Genomic DNA, 14,171 nt, shown 5'->3' with positions numbered 1-14,171 from the left:
TAGGTCTTATTATTATCCATATTTTCAGATGAGGAGACTGAGGGTCAGAGAGCAGAAGTACTACCCAAGGTCACAGAGCCAAAAAAATGGAGGAACCAGGGTAGGAATCCGAGTCTCGTTCTAGAATCTAGCCCCTTACTATGATGCTATAGTGCCTCCTTAAGGGCTAAGGGCTGTGTTATCTACCTCTTGTCCTCTGTGCCTGGCACTTAGCAGGTGCCTGCTTACCTTTCAGACTCAAATTCTGCAATTTCCCTTCTGCAACCACACTCTTCAATCACACTGGCCTTCTTTCATTTCTGAACAGCAAGCTCCTTCTCTCAGGGCCTCAAACATACAATTCCTTCTGACTGAAATGCTCTCCATTCCCTCTTTTCACCTCTATGCTGGCCGACTTCCACTCATCACTCTGGTCTCTGTTGAAATGACATGTCCCTCCCCTATTAACACTTTCACAAGGCCATGCATTTTCCTGTCATCTCATTTATTACAGTAATGATTTGCTTAATGCCTATCTCCTCTACCAGACTCTATACTACAGGAGATCAGAAAACATGTTGTTCTAGTTTACTGACCTGTCCCCACCACTGAACACAGTGCTTGACCCAAAGTAAGTAGCCTGGAAATATTTGTAGAATGGAAAGATGAGAAGTGTCTGCTTGCCAGATACATGAAAGGTGTGAATAAAGCAGGGGAACCAAAGATAGGGCTTAGGATGACAACTCCATTGTTTTCAGGGCTTTGTACCATTATACTCTATACCCAGAGGATGTTATTCAAATAATATAAGGAGCAATCAGAACTTACTATTGGTCTTATTGCTAGGGCAATGGTCCAAGAGGCTTCCCGAAGGTCCAGGTATTAACCTGTTTGTGGCCGAACCATGCAAAAGTATAGGGGGCTGGTCAGAAGAAGGGCTAGGGTGCTTAGGAATGTGAAAGAGGCACTTGAGGACTCAGAGCAGTAGGCATTTATCAACCAAGTGGGTAGTATTTCAATAGTCTAATAACCAACATAACTGTGCTGATGTAGACTGCACATACCTGGGCCATGAGTAATCACTTGAAAATAACCCAATGGGGACTTTACATGGAGCACCAACTTCTGCTAAATCTAGAAGCATTACAATAATTTGTGTGGTATGAGTCATATTCTCAGGATCACAGCATTGGAAAAGAAACACACTTTCATGGAATTGGGCCAGGAATGTTATATTATAGGGAGACTTTGGGTGGGTCTCAACTACAAACAGATAGAAAAGGGAGCTGTACAGCAACTTTTTTGGACACCTTTTATTAGCTTGATGTCTTGATGTCGTTGACTTTGAGAAGTCAAAGATGCTTAACCTCCTCCTTCATTAGCATTTTTGTTGTTGCTAATAGGTCACTAGAGACAGCTCACTAAACGATGGAGCCAAATGTGCTGTCCCTAAAAATGCAAGGCTGAGACTCACGTGTGATAGCAAAGACTTTGTTTTCTTCACAAGGTTGGCAGAGTCTGATCATCAGTGTCAAGAGGCCAAAGATCAAGTGGTGATGGCTGAACTTGGCATATTGGGTAGCTGTGGTAGAGGCAAGAAACTGACTGCAGATGGAAAGTAATTTTCCCTGAAGTTACTTGACCTTTATTTAATCCTAAATGTAACCTGCAGAGGCACTAGAGCTTTGCCTGCAATGTGGCATTGCTTTTGCTGGCGCTGATGATGATTGAAGGTCAGTCTGAGGCTTAGATTTTCCAGAGGCGAAGGCTGCCCCTTGGCCACTCTCCCACATGCGATTATTTTTAACAATCCCTCCTCATTCCCCTTTCCTCTTTTCCCCCAATATTTTCCTTTCTTCTTCCCTTTTAATCATTTCCCTGGCTTATATCTCAAACTTGCTAGTGGCAAACAGAACAGAATTTGTTCTTGACTCCTAGGTCACTTGTTTCATGAATTATTTCAGGTCAAATCCTATTAAAGTAAATGTCTCCACTGTAGGGAAATCTCTCTGAATAACCACATAGGGCATCTAACCCTCAAGTAAGGGCCAGCTTATTGAAAGTGGGATTTGACAGCTGGGTGTAGAAAGAGCTCAGGTGGACTTTGTTTTCAGCAATAAGGCAAATGACCTAAAAACCTTTCCTCTATAAAACACCTATAAATGTTTTATAAAATATAACAAACATCTTTTTAAATGCATAGCTGAGCTCATAAAAATGTAAGGAAAATCCCCATGGGTCCAAAACAAAGAGAGAATCAAATTCAGAGTGATAGATGCTGAACTGAAACTGGGGCTGCCCCCTAATTGTGTGTGTGTGTGTGTGTGTGTGTGTGTGTGTGTGTGTGTGTGTGTGTGTGTGCTTGTGTGTATTGAGAGCGGGGGGAAGAGAGGAGAATGGAGAAGAGAAGGAAGAGATCTTTGTAATCAGATGATTGGCGGGGGAAGGGAGGATGGAGTTCAATCTCTGTAAGACCCTTCATAAAGGTAGGACCCTCAAAGGGGGTCCAACAAAGAGAGATATGAGGAGAGATTGCTTATTTTAGCCTGAACATTTCTGGTTAGGGCGAAATAAAAGTCTCTGGGAAGACTCCTATCACCATAAATGTTTAGTATTTAAATTTTTATTACCTGCTAGGACCTCAAATTCCTGGCAAAATAATTACTATAAAAGTAAACTAGTTTGGCTTTAACCATGGGGGGATGACATAAGGAAATGAAAACTTTTTGGGAACGAAATGGGACTCTCACATATACTTGGATGAACATGAGCTTACAATCCAAAATTATAAAACATAAAGCTTTGTTAAGCCAGGTTGCCAGATCTAGGAAAACAAAACAAAACAAGACACCAAGGTGACTTTGAATTTCAGATAAACAACAAATAATTTTTAATATAAGTGTATCCCAAATATTGTATGCAACACATTTTCTAAAAAATTATACATCATTTATCTAAAATTTAACTCAATGTGTGTAAAAGTCAGGAGGCCCACGAACGGCAGGATTAGACCACCCCAGAACTTCAGATACTAGAGTAATCAGATGTACACTTTTGAAGTACTGAATACATCTTGAAAACATAAGAAAAGAAGAAAAACATTAAAAAATGACTGGAAAGTTTTGAAGAACTAAATATGACTTTGGAAGACAGTTTGGCAGTTTCTTGCAAAACTAAACATACTCTTACCATACCACTCAGCAACTGCTCTCCTTGGTGTTTATCCAAGGGAGATGAAAACTTATGTCTACATAAAAACCTGCACAAAAATATTTATAGCAGCTTTATTTATAATTGCCAAAACTTGGAAACAACCGAGATGTTCTTTAGTAGGTGAATGTATAAATAAGCTGTAGTACATCCAGACAATGAAATATTATTCAGCACTAAAAAGAAATGAACTATCAAACCATGAAAAAGCATGGAAGAAACCTAAATGCATATTACTAAGTGAAAGAAGCCAATATGAAAAGACTACATATTGCATGATTCTAACGGAACGACATTCTGGAAAAGATAAAACTATGGGGACAATAAAATGGTCTGTGGTTGCCAGGGGTAATGAAGGAGGCAGGAATGAATAGGTGGAACATAGGATTTTTAGGGCAGCGAAACTATCCTGTATAACGATAAAGACTTTAATGAGCATTAAAAGAAAATCATTGAGGGGCATGTGTAAACAGGCAGAGACAAATGCATCATGTAAGACCATCAAATTAAAAGTGACACTTCTCTATTATTTATTTATTTATTTTTGCTGTGAACTTTATTTTTTTTTATTTTTTTTACTTCTCTATTATTAACACACAATTTCTCAGCAAAGTAAAATCTGTTAGCTGATACTGAAAAAAAAAAAATGCCAGTTCCATACATAAGCTATTTAATTTTTCTAGAAAGGGTGTAAAATAACTGTTAAAACTATAAAAGATATCATAAGGTGCTAAAAAAAGGGGAAACGAGTTCTTTTTTGTTGTTTTGATGGACAATTAGTTTTCTATTCTTTTAAAAAAAACATTAAGGTGCCATTAAGAGAAAAATTTCAAAAGTGTCAAGGAGACATCCCAAATGGAAAGAAAGTTGAAAAGATAAATAAAATGAGCATTCCTTTAGCTATATTTGGTGGAGTCCTACAGAGAAAAATATTCCAGCTAGGCAGCATTGAGACATAGTTTATTAATGAAGTTTCTCCCACAGCAGGACACAGAAAGAGAAATTGGTAAAACAATCACATTAAAAAATTATGACTCCTATATCAGATCTTTATAACTCCACAGAAAAGGAATTGTCCTCTTGAGTCATCCTCGGGCCATGCTGAGGCAGAGAAGCAAAGGATTCCCCATCCCAACCCCCTACAAAACACTATTTGCTCACATGTGGTCAGAACAGACTGAAAGTTATGTCTCACATTTAGGAGATTTTAAAGGTGTTTATAAAAAGACCCTATAAAAGATATTGAGCAGTTTTCCCAACTACATTTTGAAAAAACACCACTTCGGTTTTCTGTTTTTAGAATATACAAAATATACAAAATTGAAATCCATATTTCCTTTAGGGGAAAAATCGTAGTAGGTGGTAAACTGGTTATAAGAAATTTCCCTAGAATCTTAGATCTGGAAAGGAGCTTACTGATCATCTAACCCAGTGTTTTGCAATGTAGACTGTGCGCACTGATGAGTTATTAAATTGGCTTAGTGGGTCACAACTAGCTTTGGGAAGCAGAGGAAGAGAAGGAATAGAATAAAATTAAATTGAATATTAAAAGTGTTATGCATATATTGTTTTGTAAAACTTCTGTTTCAGTTTTATAAGTGTGTGTGTGTGTGTGTGTGTGTGTGTGTGCACCCGTGCACGCACACGTGCCTGCATGCTGCGGGGTCACAATGTAAAGTCTGTGACTTATTGTGAGTTCTGGTAAAAAAAAAAACTGGAAAGTTACCAATAGAATCAAACATCTCATGTTCCAGGTAAGATACCAGGAGCCAGGGAGGGGAAATGACTTTCCCAAGTCACACATGAGTCAGAAGTAGTCCAGGTCTCTTGACTCCCAATATCCCTTCTATTTGATTCTAATAATTGAAGTATGCTTGCAGGTAGGTGTCAACTCTGTCCTGTGGTTTCCATACTGCCTTGACAGCTGATATTCTATTCCTTTCTGGAGCAATTCCTATGCTTCTGGATCAACTGAACGCCCTTCTCTCCTCTAGTACTCTTGCCAACCTTACATTATATGAGATCGGTGGTTGTGTGCTGGGGCAGGTGTGCCGAGAGACAAATATTCAGTGCCCAGATTTGGATCATCCATGACTATTGGGTAGCTCAGAAGGTGCAAAATTCCACAGGTCACTGCTCCCTGGAGCTGATGAGCCACATGAGAAATAGAATCATAGCCTCTCTATGAAAATGAGAGGGTGCGTGTGACAACTCATATAGGGGGCATGCTCAGAAGGGAGACAACCAGATGACAACAGTGGGCTTTATGTAATTCCTGCCAGACTCCCCCACTCTAGCTGGTCTTCCTCGGCCCAAATAGAAGCATGTAGAAAGTGCTCTATGACTGCAGTGATACAGCAGGATTATGAAAGAGGATTCTGCCTGGGGCTCAAAGTGTCTCCAGATTTGATGTAGCAGAGAAAATTATCTACTCCACCAATAAACAAACACATATTGCATTTACTATGTGCCAGGCACTGTTCTGAGAATATCACAAATATTTACTCATTTAATCCACGTAATCAACCTCTAGGCCTTGGAGGACTCTGCTAGCTGCAGTCGTAGGCAGAAGGTTGAGAAGTGTTGAAATGTGTTAGAATAATTTGTTTTTCTTCCTGATTCAGGAGGGTGAGTACTCTTAATAGAGTTTAGAACTGTCATTGACAATGTGAATTAATCAACAGTCAAATCCAGGGAGAAAAGGTCAACTGCCTACTTTTTCTTGGCAGAAGGAATTGGGAAGATTGTTCTTGCAAAGATTCATCACTTTTTGATGCTTTCCAGAAGTGGCGATGAATTTGCAACGAGCCATCTACTTTTTTTAATCGTCCTCATATATTTGTACTACAGCTTCCTTGGTGCAGAGGGTCTGCTTGGATCCTGAAATCAGCCACTCAAGCCCATGTACAGATCAAACCTATGCCCTTGGCCTTATGATCCAGTGCTTTTCATAGTGCTTGAAGAAAGTCCTTAATAATTTGTTGAATTAGTTTATTACCACACTTCAAAAACTGAACCTGACTTTGGAAACTGCTAGATGTGTGTGGCTTTGATGATAAAAATTAGAAGTTTACTGAAATGTTAAGAAGGGCAAGAATTTCTTTAAAGATGAATAGGAAGTGAGTTTTTTAAAAAGTACTTATGATGTGTCCTTATGTTTTATATGTTAACTTTTAAATCCTACAGTACTCTGATCGAATCTCCATTTCATAGATGAGGGAACTAAATTAAATGGCTTGCTGAAAGTAAATAGGTGAGGGACAGAATTCAGAATATAGTCTATCTGCAGAACCCATTACTCTTTCCACATCATGCTACAGCCTGAAAGTTTTTTTCCTTCATCGGAAAAATGATTTGGCCCTGGCGGCATTCACTGACCATGGCAAAACTTTAATTGATCTTTCCATGCTGCAGCCTACCAGTTACCCACAAAGAATAAGCAACAGCTAAAGCCTGCTGTCTGTAATTAAGTTGGTTCCCTTAACAACTCCACCATGTAATTAAACTTATTTCTCGAACAGGCAGATATGGTTCATTCACTAAAGAATCTGAGAAGAGCCACTTAAATTATGCTTAGTTTCTTCCTCTGGGTTAACCATGGTCAAGTCTGGGCTTGAAACTGACTTAGGAGGAATGTAGAGAATGCTGCTGGCCCAGAACTGAACAGTGCTGGAATTATATGGGAGTCAAGGTGTATTTCCTGTACAATCTGTGAAACTTCTGACTTATCGCTGCTCATCATTTTCCTTGATGAACATGTTGGGTAAAAATGTAGAATGCTTAATAGTTATCCTTTCCTTGGCGCAGCCTCTGTTGACTTAGGCAGCATATCTCATATTTTTATGAATTGATTATCAGCAATGGACGTGTTTCTTTTTGAAAGGTAATTATCAGAGGTCTCGGGCTAACAATGTCTTGAATATATATTTGTCATTATCAGTACATTATAACTGTATTGTGAAAAATTTGGCTGATACCACAAAGTTTATGGACTCTATTTTTTCAGTTGAGATAAGACTTAGCTTAGCATAAGGCACTGAAAACATAAGGATGGTGTTAAATAGTAGTTAAATAAAACGCCATGTTATAATGCAGAGCGAGAAGGGGAAGCCACCGAGATTTAATATCTTCATGAGTTTATAAAACTCTAGGTTTACAAATGTAAGTCAAATAAAAAAACTTAAACAAAAGTTGTTTTGAGTTAAAAAGGTTATTAAGTAAAGGGAAAATAATAGGCAAGATTATTTGGACCCAGATAGTAAATAAAATGCCGAGATAAAACACCAATGGCTTTTTAAAAAAAAAAACAAAAATCAAACCCCTCTTCCTTCCCCCATGGATCAAAAAGGAGTTTAAGACAATCCAAAAATATTTTCTAAATTTGAAGTCCCCAAGAAGTAAGGATCCAAATGCGATATACAATTATACGCTTTCATGGTCTCACAATGGCAGCTCTGAGAGGACCATGTAATTAGTACCTGGAAAAAGAAAAGTACAATCTCTTAAGAGAGCTGGTTGAGTCCAGATGTTGATTATGATCTTCTGGACGCAATGGAATTTATGCCAGATTAAAAAGAATTAATTTATGACTTTCTCTACCTGCTTGAAATGTGTTCAGCTTATTATCTGTACACATTGTGATGCATGGTAATTACAATGCTGAGAATAATGTGCAGCATGTGACCACTATAGTTAAGTTTAAAAGGACATTTGTCATATTTTAGTCTGTACATCTTGGTCTGTCATAGTTGTCACATGATTAATACAGGATTATATTACAGTGAAATCTCTTTATATCAAAGTTTTATTTGCCAGGAGATAGAATACTTTCCTTCCCTCTTTCCACCTTCCCCCACATTCTATGCTAAACTCTGTAATTCCCAGCATTGGGGTTCATTTGAGTGAGCAGAACAGGGGAATCTGTTATTGTCTTTGTTCAATTCTATAAGTTCTGTAGTCACAACTGGGATGTATATGCATCCTTTGTTTTAAAAGCACATCTGCAAGGGAGAAACTCTAAAGCGCATTCTAAAACCAGGTAAGGCATTAGATACCTCAAACAGTTAAAAACCAAAGGAATTAAATTCTAAATTTTAAACTCCCTTTTATTGAAATATAAGTTTGTTTAGTATATTTACACCACATTTTATGCACATATATACATAGTATGCAAATCTTGTCAAATAAAAAAGTTTTTCTTAATAAAAAATTAAAATAAAAACAAAGTAAAGTGCATGAAACTGATTTTTTTTTTCTTTTTCTGGTGGACGTCGTCATCGTCAAAATTTTGGTCGGTTGGGAGGGGGAGGGAGAAATTATTTGACTCAGTGCATACAGCCAGTCCCGCACGTGTAGCCTTCGGGCCCAAATGACAAGCGGTACAGAACAAGTCAGACACACAGTCAGCGTCCGCAGGACTCCCCAGGTTCTGGAGGTCTTGCTCTTTGTCCTATCCGAATCCGTTCCCCAGCTCTTAACAGTGATCTCACCATCACCAGCCGGAACAAAGGGAGAACACAGGAAGGGGGCTCCACCAGGCAATGTCATAGCCCTGCTCTGGGCCGCCAGCGCTGCGTTTGGTAGGAAACTGCAGAATTAAGCTCAACGGCTCAAATAGAAGTTTTCCTTTTGGGGAAAGGAAATGGGGGGAGGGCAAGGAATGGGATGCATCTCCCACAGAGACGGCCACCGCGGGGCCAAACTCTGGCAGGCAGTTTCCTCGGATCCCAACTCCCTGGCTGGCACAGGGAAGAATCCTTTTATAAGCTGGGTGGAGGGAATGTTACACTCTGGCCTCGATGAGCTCTCCTCCCAGAACTTTGAAACAGCATAGGACTGAGAGAAAGGGGCAAGTGGCTGAAGCTTAAGTTTTTAGCCGCCTTCGCGCTCAGGACCCTGGCGGGGCGTTGGCCGGCTGGTCCCAGGCGGTGGCAGAGGCGACAGTCCTTCTCCCATTCTACATGCCCCAAAGCTTTCTCTCTTCCGGGCGATGCTAAGTCCCCGGTCGGCGGCCGTACTTGGCCTTACAGTGCAAAATGTGCTTGGCGAGGAAGTCGAGGCGGCGCTGCAGTAGCTGAGCGTGGGGGTCGGCAAGCTCAGCCAGCTCCGGAAAGCGAGGCTCATGGTGCTGGTAGAGACGCAGCAGCCGGGCGGCCGCGTCCTGCCCGCGGTGCAGCTCCAGGACGCGCCGCGCTGTCCGCTCTCGAAACACGCACACTGACTGCAGCAATGGCTCGTTATACTTGTCCCACATGCCTGCCACCCGGTAGCCGTGCACCAAGCCCGCCTCGTTGTCCAGAAAGACCAGTGCCCCGCCGGGGCCGCGGTGCAGGTTGCTTGTGGCGCGATGCATGACGCGCGGGTCCCACTGCAGGCTGAAGAGGTTGCTGACCAGCCGATCGAAGTTGGCCGTCAGGTAGTCGAAGAGGATCAAGTCTGTCCATTGCACCAAGTCCACCAGCTCCGCCTGGCTGCGGTTGGCCAGCTCGCCCTCCACGGCGCGCAGGGGCCGCAGATGGCCGTCTTCCGAGCGCCAGGGCGCGGGCACCATTACATCCGTGAGGTTGGGGAGCCAGCGCGTCAGGCTTACCACGCTGCCCTCCGTCCAGTGCGCCGCACGAAGCTCCTCCTGCACCTGCGCCCACTGCGCGCCCCGACCCTCTACCCGGGCCAGTGCCAGCGGCGGCACGTGGCGCTGAAGGCCCAGCAGACGCGCCAGGTAGTAGGACAGGACCTCGCCCTGTATCTGCTCGGGGTTGATGCCGTAGCGCACGCAGGCTCGGGTGCCGTCGGCGAAGCGCGCCAGCCGGTTGGAGCTACGTCCGCAGCCCCCGCGCTCCAGGGCCACCACTCGGGCGCCGCGCGCCGCCTCCAGCCACGCCGCCGCCTGGGCCTCCGAGAAGCCCCGGGGCACCTGCTCTTCCAGGCTGCGGCTCCAGAAGACACCCCCATGCACCGCGTCGCGCTCCTCGGGCCGGGGCCGCCGGGCTGGCACGTGCCGCCTGTGCTCGCCAGGGGGCTGCCGGGGAGGGCTGTCTGCACCGGCCGCCAAGGTGAGCAGCGCCCGGAAAGTTTTCAGGGAGCCGCTGCGGGCGTCCCGTGCCAGGAGCGGGGTCTGAAAGAAGCGAGGCGCGGGCTCCGGGCTGCCGCTCCGGGCCGGGCGCCGCGGGATTCGGTCTTTGGGCGGCCAAGAGGCGGGCAGCTCAGTCCGCGGCGGCAGGAGCCCGCCCCACAGCGCCAGCAGCGAGCCCAGCGCCAGCAGCCAGAGCCCCGCGGTGGCGGCGGCGACCCGCATCCTCCTGCCCATGCTCCCCGGGCCGCGCCGGTGCCGCCGCCGCTTCAAGCCGAGCCCGGGCGCCCGGGTCCCGGTGGCGAGGCGGGCCCGGCAGCTTGTTGGCTCCGGAGCTCCGGGTGCTTCAGCCCCATCGCGGCCGCGGGGCGCTGCGGGGCTCTGCCCGGCGCTGGGAACTCGCTTCGCTGCCGCTTCCCAGCTGCTTTTGTATTTCGCTGTGAGACCCTCCGGCGGGCGCGATTCACAGGCGTCCGGACCACGTGGGAGCGAGGGGGATCCCCCTCCCCCTCCTCTGCCGCCGCTCCCCGCCCCCCACTCCTCCGCCCCCTTCTCCGCCTCTTCTCCTTAAAGCGGCAATGTCTCCTTCCAAGCGAGAGAGGCGGCCCCACACTCAGTCCCGGACTTAGGGGCCAGGAAGAAGCCGGGCTGGTGGCTCCCGCGCGGGGGCGTCGGAGGGGGCGGTACGGAGCTGGATGGAGTCCCGCCGGGTGGGAGGAACGCGACCTTGGCCCTCGCGGAGTTTGGAGTGGTCGCGGTGTTCCTGGGCCAGGGCAGCGTCTGGCCTTCTGCAAACTTCAGACTAAACCCCCGCGCTCCGGGCGCCGCCTGGCGAGGATTAGGGCGGGTCCCTTCGCCTTCTCCGTTGCCGACGGCGTGATTCACTCAGCCTTATGTAAATCTCTGGGACTCTGAGCCACAGAGGATGTGACTCCAACCCGGTAGAGGAACCATCTGTAGCAAACAACTTTGAACCAACACCCCCTTTACCGAGCGCGCTCACCACCACTGGTCGCTGCGGGCTTGTGCGCTTTGAGGTTGGTCACAGCACCTTTCCTAAGGGACTCCCCGGGAATTAAACCTCGCTGTGCAAGTGGAACACCTAGGTTAGCCCCCAGCCCCCATCCATTCGTTCATCCATTCGAAAAAGCATCTGTCCTCGGTTCTGGTCTCAGAGCAGTAAAATCCACAGATCCAGGTCCCTGTGCTCATGTAACTTATATTCTAGGGGGACGTTCAGGTTGTTATGAGAGCATTATAACCCAGGATCCTACCTAGTGCGGGGGGGAGACGCGTGTCAGGGATACTGTTGAGCTCACGCGGAACCAGAGTCACGGAGAATGGATGGCGTTGGCTCAAGATCCCACAGTTAGCAAGTGGAGAAAACTAAAATTCATACTCTGGTCTCCTGGAGGCATGCCCCTTGATTTTTCCTCCATTAAGAAAGTTCAATATTTTAATTAAGTTGCTAGCATTCTTTTTTTTTTTTTAATTCACTGTCATTTAGCCAGTCACTTTATTTGCCAAATGTGATTTTTCAGTTCAACAAATGAAGAAAAATCCCCATACTTCATTTGACGTACTGGTGTAATGGTTTAAGGGGAAAAGAAATGGTTGGGGAAGGGGGTGGAGGAGCAAAACCAACAAACCAACCAAACAAACAAATAACAAAATGACAAACCACTGTTGCCTTCCAGCCACCTTCGGGTTCAGTCCACCAGAAAAGCTCTTGGATAAGAATCATTCCTCCCTCTTCTCTCTCTGTACCAGAGTGTGTCCTAGATCCAAACCAAAATTCCCAGGTAAGACACATGATTGTGGGTGGGGGTGGACTCCACTTCCTGAAAGCAGGAGTTTAAAATGTTTTCTTACATGTGTTTCTTTTCTCTCTTATCGCCTTATCAGCTACACATGGGAGTTTGTGTAGCTGATATTATCAGCTGGCACTGAGAATATTTTGTTCATGAAAGAATGAATATTCTAGAGTTAAAGGGCAGACACTGTAAGGTTTGTGGTTAGGCAGAAGCATCAGAACACAGGAGGGCCTTTCAGCACCAACCCAGTATACCCTCAAGTGTTTCTATATTGGTCGAAGTATAGGATCTTTGTTGAATCTGTTCTGCACCAGACAGTGGCTATATCATGCCTTTTTATGGATCTTATCTGATGATGAGATTACTATGGACATAAGGACACATCAAAACATATTCAAGTCATTGAAAGTTACTGTCTTCCTGCTGTGTGCAAGCTCCTGATCTCCAACGTTCCCTAGAGGGCAGGGGTTATGTCTTACCAACTTTCTATTTCTCCTGACACTTAACAGGTATATTACACTAAAAAGGTACTCAATAAGTTGAATTTATTTCTTTTTGTCTTTTGGTTTAACTTCTGCCAAGAAAAATTTTTTTTTACGTGTTGCTTTCAGCTTGGGTAAACTGTAAGCAAGATCTCCACCTTGTGGGCATAAGTAGAATATCATCTAATTAGAGAGAAGTATATATCTTAACCGGAGAATTCATTGTTTAAGTTAAATTCTGAGCATATTATGTGGCTTCCATGACCCACACCATGTCGTAGGTGCTTTGGGGGAAATCCAAAGTAGTTGCAGTCTCTGTCTTTTTAGCTGTTAACAAAAGCTATACATAAGCATAAAGGATATTTCACTGTGAACTCCATGAGGATTCTGTCTTGTTTATTGTTTTCTGGCTGCCTGGCACTTAGTGGATGTTCATTAACAATTTGCTGAATAAATCATTGGGATGTTAATGAGACGAAGCTCTGCAGGTAGCATATATTCAAGTCGCTTTTTAAAAAACACCTTACTACAAAAAGATACAAAATTAGAACTTTCATTCATTCTAAAAGGGAAAAAATATTGCTGAAGCCTCAGAATAATGTAGAAGGAAGCATACAATTTTCAGTCTGGGAGGGCTGGCCTCAAACCCAGATACCCCAACTCTCAGACTCTTACAATCATGTTACTGTATTGACATAGAAATCGAGTCTTAAGGAGTCAGCTAAAATTTTACACCTCAAGACAAACTGACTTTTTCACAGCCCTTTGCCTGTAGCCATAGAACTGAATGTACCATGTATCAGAACAGGATGTACTGATAGAAACTTGTTCAAGTTCATCGAAATGCAGAATCACAGAAAACCAAACCCAAACCGAAAAACAAACCTAAAGTTGAGTACAGTTTCAGGTGGTACTGGATTATTTTAGACAGTTTTTAAAAAATATTGCTCTGTTTACTTTTACTTCCTGGACTGACACACCACCACACACCCATGGCCAAGCCACTGTGGCTCATGGGATTGGCGCAGCTCATCACAGTGTGTAACCCCGGCCTTGGTTCCACCTGTCCCTCTGGCAGTTGCTTGGGGATGGGGATGCTCGTCTGTTACTACATCGGCACCTCTTTTCACCTTGAAAACATTCTTAATTCCTCAGAGCTTATTCCTGAGCCTTGATCTCCAATTGCTTCAAACTTTTCCACAATCCCGTGGAATGATCTGGTTCATATAACAATGCCTCCTGGGGAAGAAAGAGGAGGTAGAAGTTGAGGGTTGGCAGCAGTGCAACAGTCTTGGAGTTGAAACATTTTCCAAGTCTGGCATTTCTGCTTTCTGGGTGTTTCCTTTCTGGCTAGTTATTTCCCTTCTATGACTGTTGGTTTCCGCATCTGAGAGATGAGGATAGTAAATCTTATCTACCCCACACTGCTGTTGCGAAGTTCTAGTGTGATATTAATAATCACAACAACATGAGCAGCAAACACTTATTGAGTGCTTGTTATGGGCTTGGACCAGGGCTATTATTCTTTTAACCCTTCCAACAGGCATGATTGTCCCCACTGTACAGATGGGAAAACTGAAGCTTAGTCAGTAAATGGCCTGAAGTCATACAGTAAGT

General features: G+C 44.4%; 2 protein-coding genes across 2 annotated transcripts in view; one reads left to right on the top strand and one right to left on the bottom strand.

Annotated features, from left to right (window-relative positions):
* Window positions 1–8,276: 8,276 nt before the first annotated feature.
* Window positions 8,277–10,703, bottom strand: FJX1 (four-jointed box kinase 1). The gene has a single exon (XM_039867071.1). The coding sequence runs from the start codon at window positions 10,493–10,495 to the stop codon at window positions 9,182–9,184; it is 1,314 nt and encodes a 437-aa protein (XP_039723005.1). The 5' UTR covers window positions 10,496–10,703; the 3' UTR covers window positions 8,277–9,181.
* Window positions 10,704–10,813: 110 nt separating this feature from the next.
* Window positions 10,814–14,171, top strand: part of PAMR1 (peptidase domain containing associated with muscle regeneration 1) — a 141,163-nt gene continuing 137,805 nt past the window's right edge. Inside the window, exons 1-2 of the mRNA XM_039867066.1 lie at window positions 10,814–11,295; window positions 11,956–12,060. The gene's annotated coding sequence lies outside the window, so the exon portion shown is untranslated. The remainder of the gene's footprint in view (window positions 11,296–11,955; window positions 12,061–14,171) is intronic.

This window comes from Pteropus medius, unplaced genomic scaffold (assembly GCF_902729225.1).
Source record: "Pteropus medius unplaced genomic scaffold, Ma_sr-lr_union100, whole genome shotgun sequence".
NCBI lineage: Eukaryota > Metazoa > Chordata > Mammalia > Chiroptera > Pteropodidae > Pteropus > Pteropus medius.
This window is presented reverse-complemented; position numbering and strand designations above follow the sequence as displayed.

Coding starts and splice junctions, on each gene's coding strand:
- FJX1 (XM_039867071.1), bottom strand. CDS start 10,495: ATGGGCAGGAGGATGCGGGTCGCCGCCGCCACCGCGGGGCTCTGGCTG.